The sequence below is a fragment of the Meles meles genome, chromosome 1, assembly GCF_922984935.1.
Source record: "Meles meles chromosome 1, mMelMel3.1 paternal haplotype, whole genome shotgun sequence".
NCBI classification, from domain to species: Eukaryota; Metazoa; Chordata; class Mammalia; order Carnivora; family Mustelidae; genus Meles; species Meles meles.
Window position 1 is genome coordinate 212,992,239 of NC_060066.1, and position 17,595 is coordinate 213,009,833.

Below are 17,595 nucleotides of genomic sequence, written 5' to 3' on the forward strand. Positions count from 1 at the left end.
TATTTATTAGAAAAAGAGAGAGCGAAGGAAAGTGCTTGAGCAGGGGAGGAGCAGAGGGAGAGAATCCTCAGACACTCTGCACAGTGCAGAGCCCAATTCAGGGCTTGATCCCAGAACCCTGAGATCTTTTTTTTTTTTTTTTTTTTTAAGATTTTATTCATTTATTTGAAAGACAGAAATTACAAGTAGGCAGAGAGAGAGAGAGGAGGAAGCAGGCTCCCTGCTGAGCAGAGAGCCCGATGCGGGGCTCGATCCCAGGACCCTGGGATCATGACCTGAGCTGAAGGCAGAGGCTTTAACCCACTGAGCCACCCAGGCGCCCCAGAACCCTGAGATCTTGACATGAGCTGAAATCAAGTCAGATGCTTAACTGACTGAGCCACCCAGTGCCCCTCTTTTGTTTGGTTTGGTTTTTGGTCAAGCTCTGATGAAGAGTCAGGTTTCCTTAACAGTGAGGGTTTGTTTTTTAAGATTTTATTTATTTATTTCACAGAGAGTGAGAGACTGCACAACCAGGGGAAAGACAGAGGGAGACGGAGAAGCAGGCTCCCCGCTGAGTAGGGAGCCTGACGCGGGGCTCCGTCCCAGGACCCTGGGACCATGACCTGAGCCGAAGGCAGACGCTCACCCTACTGAGCCCTCCGGGTGTGCCCTCCCTCATTCAGTGGTTTCATCTCTCAGTGCCAGGAAGGACCGTTCCTGGTTGTCATGTCCTACATTGGAGGGGAAGCGCATGGCAGTTGGAAACCACTTAAGGCCACATTTGAGTAACGAGGAATGTTAGGAGAGGGGACTCTCAGGCACTTCCTATCTCTACTACATCTTATCAAGACCGTAGCGTTGGAGATCATCTCCTTCCTGGCTACGTCATTCTTACAAAAATCTGACCCGCAACCAAACCACACAACTGGAAATATTTATGCAACAGAAGAAGTAACATAACAATTCAGATTGTGCGGTGGTTCTGTACCAGGACTCGAGGTCTGAAAGTGCCTCCTGGAAGTCCCCGCTGAGACAGGTGAGGAGAGCAGGATGGTGCACAGCACCGGGGCAGGCTGAAGGAACCCAGGACGTTGGGGAAGACACGGTGCAGCGTGAAGCAATAGCACATGAGCTTTCTGCAAAAATAGTAAAACTTCAAAGGTGTATTAAAATAGTACTGTTGGGGCGCCTGGGTGGCTCAGTGGGTTAAGCCTCTGCCTTCGGCTCAGGTCATGATCCCGGGTTCCAGGGATGGAGCCCTGCGTGGGGCTCTCTGCTCAGAGGGAGCCTGCTTCTCTCTCCCCACCACCTGGCTTGTGTTCCTTCTCTCGCTGTCTGTCTCTGTCTCTGTCAAATAAATAAAATAAAATCTCTAAAAACAAAAACAAAACCAAAAAACCCACTATTATTATCTAAAAGAACGGTTTGCAAAAACAAATGTTATCCAATAAGACGGCCTGTAAGACTGCAAAATCAGAGACCGTGAATTTGGATAAGAACTCAGAGCCAAGTAAGTTCAGATGAAAGACTCCTGTGACTCCTGAACCTTCTAATCCTTCAGAAAATGCAAGTGAAAAACTAATTTGTCACGGGATCACGATGAGGCTATTTCTGAAAAAGGCCATAATAAAAAAAAAAAGAAAGAAAGAAAGAAAGAAAGGTTTCCCCCTTTTCCAAGAGCCTGGGGAGATGCGGATGAGGGCGTTTTCTTTCCTTGAAAGTGAGAGTAGAGGCAGACAGCGTGGAGCAGGCTTCCAGGCCTTGTCTGGACTGCTCAGGAAAGTTGTGTCGAAAGATGTCGTCGACTTCACGGCCTGGAAGCCTGTGCTTTCGGTCACCAGCTGGTCAGGGTTAGGTGCTCCACCTAGATGTGTCCTGTTGGGGTTTGGTGGCGCAGGGGCTGCTGAGCAGGGCCGGGAAGGGCATTTGCAGTAAGGCTCATGAGTCGTCGTGGAGGTGTGCCTTCCGACAGACGAAATCTCGGGTTACCAGGTCCATGTCTCCTGGGAACGAAGGGTGAAAAGGTTGGTCTACAAAACGTGGTTATTTTTTATTTTTATGTTTTAAAAAGATTTTGTTCATTTATTTGAGAGAGAGAGAGCGTGAGTGGGATGAGGGGCAGAGAGAAAAGCAGACTCTCCGTGGGCCTCCACCTGAGCCAAAGGCAGACACTCAAATGACTGAGCCACCCAGGCACCCCTATTTTACATTTTTAAAAATATATTATTTTTTAAAGTAATCTCTATACCCAGTGGGGCTTGAACCCACAGCCCCGAGATCAAGAGTTATACATACCACCCACGGAGCCAGCCGGGTGCCCTGTACCAAAGCCTGGTTATTTTTAACTGATGCAGTTAGGACTTTAAAATATTGGAAAGTATCTCCTTTTGTCAACTACAGATCAGAGGAGGCAGGGGCCAAGGGCACCGGATGTCCTGTGACTTAGCTCCATGGCTGAGAGGCTACAAGTTCCGAAGGGGGTCAGTTGGAGATTTGGAAGGACCAAGAGCAGTGCTTTCGGCCACGGCGTCTGGAAGGTCTCTACAACTTTTGCGAATTGAGTCTTCATAATGCCTTTCGTGTGTTTCAGTGACCTTGAGGATTGACCTTGAGGAGTGTGCATAGTATTCTAAAACTAGCCAAACAGCACAGACTCCTCGAGGCGCCTGACCATTAAAATGGGTTTCCTGATCACTGTGACGTTTGACAGGAGTTACTCAGGTGGGGGCATCCTTTTGAACAGAATTTTTCTTTTTAAGATTTTATTTGAGAGAGCACAAGCAGGGGGAGGGGCAGAGGGAGAAGGAGACCCCGTAGAGCAGGACTCGATCCCAGGACCCCGGGATCATGGCTTGAGCCGAAGGCAGACACGTAACAGACTGAGCCCCCCAGGCGTCCTATTGAACAGAATTTTAACCACAGAATCAGCAGTGGCCTGCCTGTAAGGGAAAGGCTCAAGCCAGTGAGAAAACACACGAATTGTGACTACCACATCTCTGTTGTGTTTGTACAACCCATGTGCGTGAACGGGTTTCCGCGGATTGTACTTCGGGCAGGGTGTGAAGTGGGCCCTTTCTGCAGCCTCGTTACTATTTCTCCCCCCACCAGATTTCTCCACTAATTGTTCATGAACACTATTATTTTGTGGGTAAACCCATGTACAGAGGTAAGTAGTGGGAATTATAGAACCTCTGGTAGGGTCAGTTTGTTTTGGGGTCCAAACCACAGTTCTGTCTTTTCATTGAGCCAACAATGATTAGACGTCCAGTACTGTTTTTCCTTCTCTGGGGCCAATTATTGGGTTATTTCCTGTTGATTTTTCCATATTATCATTTGGAACAACATCGTTTCGGACCACAACAGGGATTCGTCTCTGGGTTTCCTTGACAGCCTCATTTTTGGCAGAAATATCAGTGAGGTGGTTTCCTTTGGTCTCCAAGGAATTGCATCTGAATGTCCACGAACCTTAAATCGTAGCCAGAACAGCCAGCGAAAGTTGGCATCCGATAAGTTTTGGCAATGGGAGCCATTTTTAATTCTATTCCCATTCCAGGTAAGGAAACCTGATGGCTAACCAGCATTCTAAGTTCATGAGCCGTGGCGTGCGGGCTGTTGGTATAAATACAAGTGGTTTTGCAAAACCTGGTCTGGTGTCACCATGCAGGGATGTTAAAGGGGACCCTGCGAACATCTCCTCAGTGCTCTGCACTAACAGGGCAGTTGGTAGTAGGAATGGCTGTGAGGCAAGGGGGATTTTCCTGGGCCACAGGATCTGGTTGTTGGCTATATACCACGTGGGGCCGTGCTGGTCCCGTGTTTGTGTGGTTGTATACTCTTAAGACATCCTTCACTCTCATTTACACAGAGAAAAAAATGAAATTCATAATTAAGGTATCTGAGGCCAGGGGTCTTATTAGGCTCTTCCTTTTTTTTTTTTTTTTAAAGATTTTATTTACTTATTTGACAGAGAGATCACAAGCAGGCAGAGAGGCAGGCAGAGAGAAAGGGAGGAGGAAGCAGGCTCCCCGCCGAGCAGAGAGCCCGACGCGGGGCTCGATCCCAGAACCCCGAGATCACGACCCAAGCCAAAGGCAGAGGCCCAACCCACTGAACCACCCAGGCACCCCTAGGCTCTTCCTTAAAGTCCCCAAAGTTGTATCTTCCTGCTCTTTCACTTTTACAATTTTTATTTCTGTATTTACAGTAGCTCTATGTGCCCAACATAGGGCTTGAACTCATGTCCCCAAGATCAAGAGCCACACATTCTGTTGACTCAGCCAGCCAGGAGCCCTGGATTTTTCCTTTTCTTACTAAAGCATGTAGACATTGAGCCACAAGAAAGACCTTTGGAATTCGATTTCGACTGGCCAGCCTTGAATTCAAAAAAACCTTGTAATTGGTTTTCGGTTTGGGGGAGTTCAGGAACGCTTCCTGGGTTCTAATGTAGTTCTTGTTCTGAGATCAGGTTTCCCAGTATCAAACCGGATTTGAGCAAACTGCAATTTTTCTTTGAGGATTTTATGTCCCTTTAAGGCCAAAAGCATTAAGAGGCGGATGCCATCTTCTTGTGAAGAGGTTTGAGAAGGGCAGCGGAAAAGCAAGTCATCTGCATGTTATAAGTAGAGGCCACAGACAATTTTTATATCATCCAAATTAGCTTTTAAGATTTGTGAAAAGTAAGAACCATCTGTAAAACCCTGAGCGATTCAGACGTACTTACGTTCTTCCCCAGTGAAAGCAAAAGGATGATTGGCTTTCCGTATTGCCTGGAATACTGAAGAGACACCACGTAGGTCAAGGGCAGCGAAGAAACTTGCCTTCTCTGGGAACGGATGTTGGTGAGGCACAGGGCCGGGGGCAGCAGGGGCATGAGAGATGACCGTGCTGTTTGTTGTTCGCGGGTCCTGGACAAGAACAGCAATCCAGAGAGGCGTCCCATTCAGTTTTGACAGTCTCAGAGCCCTGGCTGTCCAATTTAGTTTTGAGAAAGTAAGTTTGGGGAGATCAAAGAGTTCCCCATCATGGCCACTGACCATAGTTTTTAAACATAAAGCCAACCATAGTCCCAGAGATGGGGGACAGTGCCCCAGTTTTGATGACTGGGACCCCATTTCTTAGAGGTTTGTCTCTAGAGCAGAAGGAAAAATTCCTCCCCAGTACTTTTTCATCAGGAACAGCCTGGTTCCAAACAGAAGTCAGACCAAAGAGCAAACCAGTGAGTTCTCAGGGAAAGGCCAAAATCCTAAAATAGATCTTGGATAAAGGGGGTGGGGGTGGGGGGGGGTGGGGGGTGGAGCTCAGACCCAAGGTTGGTGGAGCCTGAGATGCAGGAGAAAACTTGCCCTCGCAGTCCCGGGTCAGCAAGAAAGCAGTGAGTCCAGGGGGCCTCGGGGTGTTGCTGCCAGTGTGTCCACTGGCCTCGGAGTTGTTGGGGGTCCCCCTGGGATCCCACTTCCGATCGCCAAGTAAGGGTAACCTTAAAAATAAAAAAGCCGGGGCGCCTGGGTGGCTCAGTGGGTTAAGCCTCTGCCTTCGGCTCAGGTCATGATCTCAGGGTCCTGGGATCGAGCCCCGCATCGGGCTCTTTGCTCAGCAGGGAGCCTGCGCCACCCTCCGCCGCCTGCCTCTCTGCCTACTTGTGATCTCTCTGTCAAAGAAATAAATTCTTTTAAAAAATTAAATGAAAATTAAAAAGTCACTTATTTTGCCAGCGTACGTGGGTTTATTTGGGAAAGCAGAGAATTGCCGTTTGGGACAAGCCCGGGGCAAGCCCAAAACAGGAGAGGAGCGGTACCTCCCGAGAAGGGGAGAAGCGGGTCGGCGAGCGAGACCTGGGGGTGATGACGGCTTCTCATTGGCTGAGGTGCGGGGAGGGGCGGGTCACTCGTCGCCGGAGATGCGGGAGATGCGGGAGATGGGTGGAAGCCCCCCCGCTGCCGGTGGCTCCTGGGTGGCGGTTCGGCTGGCGTCTGGAATTGACGTGGGGCCGCTTCCCCTCCCCGCCTCCCGGCCCCGACTGATGCGTTCTTCCTCCGGAACCGGCACACTGCCGGCCGTTGTCGCCCGCCCTCTTTTGCTTAGGAAAGAGCCAAGCCGGTGACTTCAGGCCGAGTCATGAATTCCTTGCATCACTGGGGTTGCAGGGAAGCATCGTGTGAGACGCTTCCGGAAGGAGAACCGCCAGTCTGAGTGTGGCCGGAGGAGGGGCAGCCCCAGGAGGAGGCTGCAGGGAGAGGGGGACCTGCCATCCTATAGGGAGGGCTCTGGGGGGCAGGCCCACTGGGGAGACAGGACCCGAGGCTGCTAATACGCCTGCTGCCGGCAACGGGGCAAACCTCCTGCTAGATGAAGCTGCTTGTCTATGCGGTCCGCCTCCGAGCGCTCGGAGCGCTCGCCAGGCAGGCGGCCACCTGGGAGCGTCTGGGGCCCAGGAGCTCCCCGACTCTCGGGGAGAGATGCTGGGCTTCCACGAAGGCTGTTGAAACCGGGTCTGATCTGCTGTCTCGACCCTGTGTCACCGCAAGGTACGATGACAGGGACATCTCTGTGCCCACAGCGATGGCACCACTCTGCTATCTGCACATAGGGCAGACTGAGCCTTGGCCCCATGACCATGATCAGGATTCATTGTTAAATAGACGGAGAGCTGGGTGTTCAGCGAGCCGCCTGGTGGAGCGTTCCCACTTGTGCGTCTGTCTGAAGGGGAGACCTAGCAGGTTTCTCGGCCAGGGACCAATCGAAGCCCGTCGGGCTTTGTCGGAGGCGGAGGCTTTCAGGAATGGCAGGTTCTGGGCTCTGGGCTCGGGCGGCTGACAAATTTGAAGGCTTGAGGCAGCTGTGGAGATTAAAGCACCACTCCTACTAACAGCTGTGCTGGCTCCTCACCCTCTGGGCACACGCTGCCGAGGAGTCTGGGGACATGTGCCTTCTGCTGTCCCCTGGGGCAGGGGGTCAAGCTGTGATTTGGGACCAGCAGGCTTGTATGGGGCAGGGGGAGCTGTCCTCGTGTGCTGGGCTCTTCGGCAGCGTGACCCTGTGCTGCTGTCCATGGCCTTCCCATGTTTATTTCAGACTTTATAGAAACTTTGTTCGGTGGGTGCAGTGGGTGTACCGCCCCCCCCCCTCCGGTTTGTACCTGCTTTACTGGCATGTAACCTGGGTTCCGTATGACTCATCCACCGGAGTGTACAATTTCACCGGCAAAAATGGGGTTACTCAGGAAAACCAGAGAATTACAGCTTGGGACAAGGGAGCTACTGTTAACCCTCTGGCAAGTCTGGAGAACAAAGAGGTTGCTTTTATAGAGGGAAGGGGGAGCCTGGAGGGCTGTTGTAAACTGGAAGCCTGTTGGCGCAAACTGGGAGTTGGAAGTGTCGTGGCTTCTCATTGGCTGCATCGCCTCCCGCTGGCCGGGCTCTCGCTGGAGCAGGAGAGCCTTTCTTCCTCCTGCTGGGGTGGTCCAGCGGGAGAGGTGTAGTGGGGACCTGCCGGTCTCTCTTCCAGGTAGGGTTGCAAGGGCCCAGTTGTAAGGTTTGAGAGCGCCCCCTGCTGCCCTCTCTACTCTGTTCTCAATGAGGCTTTTATTTTTTATTAATTTAAATTTTTATTAATTTATTAATCTGCCTGATCTCTAGTCTTTCTCTATCGGTTTGTCTCTTCTGGACATTCCAATCTGCATTATGCTGTTTTCTGTCTGGCCGCTCTCACGGAGCATCCTGTTTTCGGGGTCATCCGGGCTGTAGCCCTCCGGGCTGTAGCAGGTGTCCGTGCTGCCTCTGTAACTCACCGCAGGGTCCATGCCGCACTTTGTGTGTCCCTTCATCAGTTGACGGACACTTGCTGGGCTCCCACTGTTTAGCTGCGGTGTGTGACTTTACTGTGCACGTTCCTGTCTGAGTTTTTGTGTGGGCATATGTTATCTCTTCTCGTGTGTATACCTAGTGTGGCTTAATAAGAAATACATATGTGGTCTTTGTCCCTGGGTCCTGGCACAGACTTCCTAAAACACTTGAAATTTCCTGTGTGACAGTGGGTTTGGTATGCGAATGAGGTGGGTGGCGGCTGGGAGCCTATTAGAGAGCCTCGGGGTGGGGGCTGGTAGCCAGGATGGCCCGGGCAGGGCTAGAGGGTTGGAAACTTCTGTCCCACCTCCTGCCAGGAGGTGGGGAAGGGAGGGCTGGAAGTTGAGTTAATCACCAATGTCTCCATAATGGGGCCTTCATAAAAATCCCCAGCAGTGGAGTTCGGAGAGCTCCTGGGTTGCTGGACACCTGGACGTGCAGGGAGGGTGGTGTGGCCGAGTCCCCCCCATGCCTTGACCTGTGCATCTCTTCCGTTTGGCTGTGCCTCAGCTGTATCCTTTATAACAAACCAGTAAACGCGAATATAGCTTTTGCCCGAGTCCTGTGAGCTGCTCCAGTAAATTATCCAACTGGAGGAGGTTTTTGTGGGAACCCCAGTTGCTAGAGCCATTTTGTCAGAAGTATAGGTGGCCTGGGGCTTGTCGCTGGCATCGGAGTGGGGACAGACCTGAGCCCTTGAACCTGGGGCCTGAGCTAACACCGGGCTGTTCGTGTCAGAACTGCCCTGAGTCATAGCCCCCGCCCCCAGCCCGGAAAACGGCCCCCTCACTCCGGGTGTCGGAGGTGGTGTGAGAAAACCAGCCCGTCTGGGAGTGGGGTTGCTGGGTCATGGGGTTTCTCTGCGCGGGAACTTCCGACGAGCCACCAGCGTGTTTTCCAGGCCGGCTGCCTCACTGTTTTGTCCTCTCCTCCAGCAGTGCGGGGGTGGGGGGGTCCCCGCCTCCTCCTCAGCGGTAGGGAGCTGTCTCTTGGGTTACAGCCGCCCTGGCCAAGTGGGCGTGAAGTGGCATCTCCCTGTGGCCTTGATTTGGTTTCTCCGATGACTGATGACACGTGAGTTTTGGTGCCGCTTCTGTGTGCTTCCCGGGCAGTGTACGTCTTGGTCTGTTTAGTTTCTTTCCTCATTTTTCATTGGGCTTCTTTGTCTTAGTCTTGAGTGGTGAGAGTTCCTTCCAGATTCTAGACACAAGGCCCCTCTCAGATGCATGGATGCAAAGATTTTCGTCCGTCCTCTGGGCTGTCTCGCCACTTTGGGTGCTAGGCCTTCGAGCACAGAAGTTCTGGATTCTGGCGTGATCCAATTCATGTTTTTATTTTTCTGACTGCTTGTACTTCTTGCTGCCAGATCCAGGGTCACAGAGGGTTACCCGTGTGTCCTCTCTCAAGGCTAACGCGGTCTCAGCTCGTTTAGGGCTTTACCTGTTTTGCGTTCTTCCTCAGATGGTGTGAGGTAAGAGTCCAGCTTTGTTCTTTTGATGTGGACACACCCCTTTCTCCAGATGCGGACAGTCTCTGTGAGGTCCTTGTCGGCGTCCCAGGGTGAAGCCACAAACCTGCCCCACGCCCCGGCTCGCCCCGACCTTGAGGACAGAAGCAGAGGGCACCAGGGTAAAAGTGCCCTACAGAACGTGGGGTGTCGGTCACCCACGTGGTGTCATTTCAGCAGTGGGCCGGGCCTCTGTTTCTGCATCTGTTTCCCGCTTCACCTCCCAGAACACCAGCAGGCCCTCTTCTGGTCTTTCCGCCCTTCCTACCTCCCCACCCTCCTGCCCCCGTGGTGGTGTGCTGTCCCCCCAGCGGTGTGCTGTCCCCACATCCCAGGGCAGGTGGCAGGCTGGTTGTGCAGGCCTCCCATGGGGCAGGTCCCCACTGGAAACCGTCCACGGCCATGCCAGACTGCCAGAACCCCTCGGTGCCCTTACACGTGTTCCACGAGGCTCGGACTTGCATAGCCAGGCCCAGCGGGCATGACGGGCCATCGTAAGTGTGCTTAAAACCCTGCAAGGCGGGAGGGTGTCTGTAGTAGTCGTGGCCTTGAATGTGCCCCACGGCCCTGCAAGAACGTTTAACCGGGCATCAGGTGCCCCGGAAATCAGAATTTTAATCCAAATGGGGGAGGTCGTGTTTGCACTGGGAGGAGAAGTACAGGGAGAAAGAATTGCTTCTGTACAACTAGTTTTCCCACTCTCTGGATGTGGGGCAGAGCCTCCTCACAGCGGACAGAGGGGAGCCGCCCCCGCAGTCTGAGCCACTGCCCTGGCTCTCATCTGCACCCTTCATGCCCACTCAGCTCTCAGCCCCGGGGGGCAGAGGGGCTCCCTGTTTTACAGGTGGGGAAACTGAGGGCAGGAGTGACCTGCCTGCAGTCAGCGCAGTGGACACTGGAACTCAGGTCTTTCGACACCGAGTCGGTGTGTCTCATCGCCTGCTCAAGGGAGGCGATGGGGAGAGCTCTGATCCGCCAGCCGCCCAGACGCAGCCTGGTGCCCCGACTTTGGTTTATGAATGGGTAGGATTAAAAGTCAAAGGCAGGATTTGTCTCCTCCCAAACTCAGCACAAGACTGAGAGGTTCTCTGAGCCTCAGAGAAAGTGTGTGGCTCATGGCACAAAGGCCAGGGTGTTGCTCACCCTGGGAAAGGGAGAAGCCCTAGCTAAAGCACCCGCCCCCACAAGATCTGTCTGGTGGGTCTGAGAAGGGCTCCTGGTGTACATACTGTGCGGCCACTCAGGGAATGGGGTGCTGGGGAATGCTTCAGAGGTGTTTTCTGATTCCTCAGCCTGTGTCCTGGCCTCCCTTGGCACACCCCAGCCGTCTGCAGGGGGCATGCTGGACACGGTCCCTGGCCCCGCTCTCCACCGGTTGAAAGTCCCCGGGCTTCCAATTCCAGTCTCTTCTCGAGCCGCCTAAATATTTCATGACCCTCTGGGCCCTTGGCAGGTGGGAACTTCCGCCTTGTAACTGATCATGGTGAGCGAGGGCGGGTGGCCGTCATTTTCCCTAAACGCCACGCTTGGTCTGTGCTTCTTGGCTGTACTCAGGTGTGCCTTTGGAATCCAGAGCTTTAACGGCTGAAAGGCTTACTGGAGCCCGGCAGTGTCTCAGGAAACCAGATCCTGTTGGGTTGATACTCAGTCTCCCTGAATGACAGGCTGACACTCTCCCGTGCCCCGTCATGTCGTGTGCCTGATAAACATCAGGACCTGAGAGGTGGGGACACCCACAAGCCAGCCCAAAGTTGCCTGATTAACCCATGGCATCTGCAACCTGTTGCTAATACTCTTCCTTTTAATTGAGGTATAGTGGATGCAGAGTATTAGGGTAGTTTCCGGTGTGCGGCAAGTGATCTGACATTGACGTGCAACAGGCAGTGCTCGCCGGAAGTGTAGATGCCATCTGTCGCCTGCAGTCATCACGATGTTTTGGCTGTATCCCCTGTGCTGTACTTTACGTCCCTGTGACTGGCTTCGTTTATAAATGGACGTTTGTACCTCCTCCTCCCCTTACCTGTCCCCCCCCACTACTTAGTTCTCTGTATTTGCCAGTCTGTTCTGTTTGGTTTGGTTTGGTTCTTTAGATCCACATAAAAGTAAAACACAGTATTTGTCTTTGATTTATTTCACTTAGCATGATACCCTCTATCCAGGTCCACCCATCTCACAAATGGCAAGACTTTTTCCTCTTTATTAATGGCTGAGTAATATTCCTTTGTGTGTGTGTGTATGGGGGGTGTGTAACACATCTTTATCCTTTCCTCTGTCGACGAACACTTGCTTCTGAATCTTGGCTGTTGTAAAAAATGCTGAATTGAACATCATGGTGCACATATCTCTTTGAATTAGTGTTTTCATTTTCTTCTGGTAAATACCCAGAAGTGGAATCGCTAGATTGTGTGGTATTCCTTCCCTCCTTCCTTCTCTCCCTCCCTCCCTCCCTCCTTCCTTCCTAAGATTTTATTTGTTTATTTGCCAGAGAGAGAAAGGGAGAGAGAGCAAGGGGCAGGTAGAGGGAGAAGCAGGACCCTGCAATCACCGCCTGAGCTGAAGGCTGACGCTTAACCGACTGAACCACCCAGGCGCCCATTGTGTGGTATTTCTACTTTGAAACTTTTTGAGGAACCTCCATAATGTTTCCGTAGCAGCTTCAGCAATTTACATTTCTACCAATGTTCACGAGGGTTCCCTTTTCTCTACAACCTTCCCAGGCTGGTTTTTCATCTTTTGGTACTAGCCATTCCCACGGATGGGAGACGATTTCTCATGGTTTTTGACTTGCATTTCCTGGATGCTGAGTGATGGTGAGCGTCTTTTTATGAGTCTGCTGCCCACTCTATGTCTTCTTTGGAAGAATGTTTATTCAGGTTTTTCTGTCCATTTTGTAATCAGTTTTTTAAAAAATTTTCTTGGTCTTGAGTTTTATGAGTTCTTTATATCTTTTGGATATTAGCCCCAAGTCATTTTCAAATACCTTTTCCCGTTCAGTAGGTTGCCTTTTTGTTTTGTGACTCGTTTCCTTGACTGCAGAAGTTTTTAGTTTGATGTCCTAATTGTTTATTTTGTTTTTGTTGCCCTTCCCCAAGGAGACAGATCCAAAAATACACTGCTAAGACTGATATCTAAGAATTTACTGCCTCTGTTTTCTTTTAGAATTTTTCTTTTTAAGATTTTATTTTTATTTATTTATTTGACAAAGCAAGTAAGAGAGCTCAAGCAGGGGGAGCAGAGAGGGAGTGAGAAGCAGGCTCCCTGCTGAGCAGAGAGCCCAATTCGGGACTCGATCCCAGGACCCTAAGATCATGACCTGAGCCGAAGGCAGATGCTTAACCCACTGAGCCACCCAGGCGCCCTCTTTTAGAATATTTATGGCTCAAGGCCTTACTTTTCGTTCTTTACTCCATTTTGATTATTTTTGTGTGTAGTATAAGAAAGTGGTCCAGTTTCATTCTTTCATATGTGGCTGTCCAGTCTTCCCAACACCATTTATTAAAGAGATTGTCTTTTCCCTGTTGTATCCTTCTCTCTGTCATGCATTAGTTGGCCGTAGACGCATGGAGTTACTTCTGGGCTCTCTGTTCTGTTCCAGTGATCCATGTGTCTGTTTTTGTGCCAGTACCGTACTGTTGTGGTTACTGTAGCTTTGTAGAGGGTCTTGAAATCTGGGAGTGTGATCCCTTCAGGTTTGCTCTTCTCTCTCAAGATCACTTTGGCTACTTGGGGTCTTTTGTGGCTCCATACAAATTTTCGGATTATTTCTTCTAGTGCTGTGAAAAATGGTATTTTGACAGATTGCTTTGTACCTGTTGGTTGCTTTGGGTAGTGTAGACATTTTAACAATATTAATTCTTCACATCTATGAGCGCAATATATCTTTCTTTCTTTCTTTTTTTTTTTTTAAAGATTTTATTTATTTATTTGACAGACAGAGATCACAAGTAGGCAGAGAGGCAGGCAGAGAGAGAGGAGGAAGCAGGCCCCCCGCTGAGCAGAGAGCCTGATGCGGGACTTGATCCCAGGACCCTGAGATCACGACCTGAGCCAAAGGCAGATGCTGAACCCACTGAGCCACCCAGGTGGTGTCCTGTCTCTTTATTCTCTGAACTGTGTCTTGGTCGGGTCCTTCAACTGGCCAGGGGCAGGAGCTCCTTCTGCCAGGCCTTCTTCTTGGGCAAGGGGGCCTGGGAGACAAGGTGAAGCGTCCCAGCTTCTGGGAGCTCTCAGCTCTGCCCTGACCTCCATGTTACAGGGGAAGAACTCACCTTGGATGTGTGGAGGCTGACTGAGGGGCAGTGGCAGGTGTGGCAGAACCAGGACTAGACCCCAGACCCGTGTCTCCTAGGCCTACCTGCCGTGGGCATTTCCTTACTGCCTCTTGGGGCCCTGCCAGTGTGGCCTATGGGTTGTGCCCTGTCGGATGGGCTGTTTGATGGCCAGTGTGTTGGGCGGGGCTTTGCCTGTAGAGGCTGAGAGGATCACTCCCCTCTCACCGTGGCAGTCTGTCGAGTCCCACTCTCCCCAGAGCCACTGCCATTGACTGTCTCTCGGGGGCAGCCTCCTTAACATTCAGGGGAGTGAGACTCGGGGTGTCCACACTGGCAGCTGGCTATGCTCTCGGTTATTCTGGAGAAGTACCGGTTCCTGCTCGTCTGCCCCCCGCAGGCTTTGCTGCCAGTCCCCTGGGTGTGAAAAGGGCTTTGATCCGTGCCCGGGTGGAACCGGATTGTGCCGGGTGGTTCGGACTCTTTGTGCAGCCTTCCTTCTTACTACCTCTTCTGGGGGCTGTGAGCACAGAGCTGGTGTGAGAGGCGGGGGGCACTCTGCTCCCAGCACAGGGACTGGGCAGCTCGTGGGGGGCCTTGGGTGCAGTTGCCGCCCCCTCTCAGAGAAACGGGCTGAGCTCCGTGAACTCTCCCAGGGTCAGCGGCTACCCAAGGTGTTTGCCGCCAACGTGGTTCTGCACAAGGCAGCAGCGGGGGTAGGGTGGGAGAAACGTCTGTTTACTTCAACTGTGAGATTCGACTACAATGGCAGCACACGGAATAATCTGGTGAATTCTGTTGCCTCTACGCCCCTGGCAAACCATCACCGTGGTCAAGGCAACGACCACGTCCATCACATTAGGAGCTCCCCCTGCCTTACCGACATCCTGTCATTAGAGATCGGTGTGCGTTTTTCTAGAATTCTGTAGAAACGGAACCACACAGGATGAGCTCTGTTTGGGCCAGGGCCCTGCCTTCCGCACGGTCACTTGGAGATCGTGCCTTGCACTTGCCTGGAGGGGTGGCCCGTTTCTTGTTACTGCAGCCTACGGTCCAGCGTGCTGGCGGACTGCAGCCTGTCCGCCCATTCCCCTGGGGACAGGCATTTCTGACATCGTCAGTTTGGGGCTGTGATGAGGAACACCCCCACGAACATTCATCGACAAGTCTTTATGGGGACTTGCTTTTCTTGGTCTTAAGAGCAAATACTGTTTAAGAAACTGTTGACCATGGGGCGCCTGGGCGTCTTGGTCGGGTAGGCATCCGACTCTCGGTTTTGGCTCAGGTCATCATCTCAGGGTCGTGAGGTCGAGCCCCATGTTGGGCTCTGTGCCGGGTGTGGAGCCTGCTGGAGATTCCCTTTCTCCCTCTCCGTCTGCTCCTCCCTGCTTGTGTTCTCTCTCTCAAAGAAGTAAATCTGAAGAAACAGCTGACCTCTTTTCCAAAGTAGGGTGCCACGGTGGGACTTTCCACCTCTCCACACCCTCCCCGACACCTGCTACGACCAGTCTTCTAAATTTTACCCATTCTGAGCACGACAGGGTCTCCTTGTGATTTTAATTTGTTCTTTCCTGATGTCTAATGCTGTTAAGCATATTTTCATGTGTGAATTTTACACCCACGGATTCCGTTTGGTGGTGTTTGTAAAAAAGCCTTTTGCTTCTGAAAAAATCGGGTCATTTGTCTTGTCACTATAAAGCCTTGGGACTTCTTTCTGTGGTCTGGACGGGAGTCTCTGTCCTTCCCCCCTCCTCTGGTACCAGAGCGGGAGCTTCTTTGGGAGGTCAGTGGCCTTTGATTCTAAGAAGGCCACGGGAGTTTCCTCCAGTTCTCTATTCTGAGCGCCCTCTCATCAGTGAGACTGATTCACCTTTGAGTCTGGAGCTGTGTGTCTCTCTCAAGTCCTGCCTTTCTCCTGGGCTCTGGTCCATGGAGGCTCTTGAACTTTTCCAGCTTACAGATGCCTTGAAAGCTGAAGAAAACGGCTGCCACCGACGTCTCAGAGAAGCGCAGCCTTGCTCGTGCGTGGAGCTGGTGGCCTGTGGGTCTCAGAAGCCCTGAAGCCGCCGCCCTGTCCAGCTGTGCGTGGTGTTCTTTGGGCCCAAGTCTGGGAGCTCTCTCCTGGGCCGAGTGTTTGGAGGCGGGGGGATGGGGTGGGCCTGTGTCCCCCCAGCGGCCTGTAGCAGGTGTCGTGGTGACAGCTCTGTAAGGTCGTAGCTCGCATCCCGTTCACTCGAGTGCTGCTCGGTGTCCTCCCGTGTATGCACAGGCTTGGGCGGCCGCCACCGTGGTTTAAGTCCAGAACATTGTCTTCACCCCCGAAGGAAGCACGGTGGTCTTTAGCTGTCGCTCCCCATTCACCACCCCCCCCACCCCTGGGCCCTGGCAGCCGTCAGTCAGTCTGCTTTCCGTCTCTGGATCGGCCTGCTTGGACGTTTCGTGTCCATGGAACCGTGCCTTTTGGGACGGCTACTTGCCCTCGGCATCATGTTTTGGGGATTCTTCCGCACGGAGGGCGTTCGACTTGCCGGTTCCTGCGTGAGGGGCTCCTGGGCTGTTCCCTGTGCTGTTCCCTGTCTTTTATTTTTTTTTTTATTTTTTATTTTTTTAAAGATTTTATTTATTTATTTGACAGAGAGAGATCACAAGCAGACAGAGAGGCAGGCAGAGAGAGAGAGAGGGAAGCAGGCTCGCTGCCGAGCAGAGAGCCCGATGCGGGACTCGATCCCAGGACCCTGAGATCATGACCTGAGCCGAAGGCAGCGGCTTAACCCACTGAGCCACCCAGGCGCCCCTGTTCCCTGTCTTTTAGCCGTTCGGATCATCTTGCCGGGAAACTTTCCAGGCATCTGGTTAATTCGGAAACCACCTCCTGGTCATTTCACTTGGTTTCCTGGTTGTCTCACAGTGATTTGCTCAGAAGGCTGACGACGGACGAGCCCACACCGTGGAGAGTCGGCGTGGCTGTGCGGCCGGTGGAGGCGATGGGGCCGCTGCTCCGCTGGAGCTGTGGGACGACCTACGGGTCTGTCCCTGGGGTTGTCTCCTGCAGGGTTCCCTCATTGCACTTCCCTGTGGGCTTTGTTTGGGTTTTCTAAGTCTTAGTTCTCCTGGTTCAGGGTGTGTCCATGTACGCAGGTGTTCAGTCATTGGGCCTGCCTGGCACTCCATGGATCATTCCGGATCTGACACATTCTTCCTTCTAACGACGAAAATGGGGAGAGAGCCTCATTTGGGTCTGGACTCCGTGGCATGAGTCAACGCTTCCCTCTAGGTGCACGGGGCATCCCCTGTGCGCTCTGGCAAGGACGGCTTCCCTTGAAGCCGGTCTCGGAGCATTTTCATGATCTTTCCAAAATCAGGAAGGAACTGCTGGGGCAGGTTGTGGCCTCTTGTCCGTCTGTGAGTCGTCACCCCATCAGCCAGGCGGTGTTTTTCTGGGAAGGACGGCAGGTCTTTGCGGTGTGTGGGAGGCTGCGTCTTCCCCCGGCCCAGCGCCTCCCGGGAGTCCCCCACAAAGGTGCCCGATGGCGCCTCCGGTGTGCGTGACACGGGGCCGCCCTCCTTGCCTCCACGGGCCTGCTTTCCCCGCGGGTAGAAGCTGGGGCTCGAAGCGAGTCATTTCCAGCATCTTTTTCGACTCCAATTCCCTGTGATTTTAAGGGGTCTGAGGAGGTCACGGGCACACAGTGTTGGGAGTGGTGAGGTGGCGGCCCCTCACCTGGGGTAGGCCGTGTGCCCGGCACACCCAGGGTTGAGACCAGGACGGAGAGAGAAGCCAGCGTTGCTTAGGGAGGCAGCGATGCCTGCCCAGAGGAATGTGGCTGAGTCCAAAGGGCACAGCGTGCGGGCCAAGGCCCCCCTCTGGGTCCCATCTGGCCGGGGCTCTGGAAGGGACATGCAGAGACCATGCTCGGGCTTTGGAGGGGCGCGTCCCTGAAAGTGTTGAGGAAGGGAGCTGGCGAGGCCTGTCTCAGGGGGAAGGCCAGGTTGTAAG

At 52.8% G+C, this 17,595-nt stretch overlaps 1 protein-coding gene and 1 long non-coding RNA gene across 4 annotated transcripts in view; one reads left to right on the forward strand and one right to left on the reverse strand.

Moving 5' to 3' along the window:
- The window catches only part of ACOT7 (acyl-CoA thioesterase 7), a 98,809-nt gene that overhangs the window by 7,667 nt on the left and 73,547 nt on the right, over positions 1 to 17,595 (forward strand). The window contains exon 1 of one of the 3 annotated variants that reach the window (XM_046010890.1): positions 6,070 to 6,506. The exons of the other annotated variants lie outside the window; for them this stretch is intronic. Coding sequence (XP_045866846.1) covers positions 6,328 to 6,506 — 179 coding nt within the window. The 5' untranslated portion in view covers positions 6,070 to 6,327. Of the gene's footprint in view, positions 1 to 6,069; positions 6,507 to 17,595 lie in introns of those variants that run through there. 3 annotated transcript variants of the gene reach the window in all.
- LOC123945930 lies at positions 1,354 to 5,932 on the reverse strand. The gene is made up of 3 exons (XR_006819536.1): positions 5,777 to 5,932; positions 4,703 to 4,886; positions 1,354 to 1,985 (listed from the first exon to the last, which is right to left on the reverse strand). It is a non-coding gene; the product is annotated as an uncharacterized LOC123945930 (long non-coding RNA).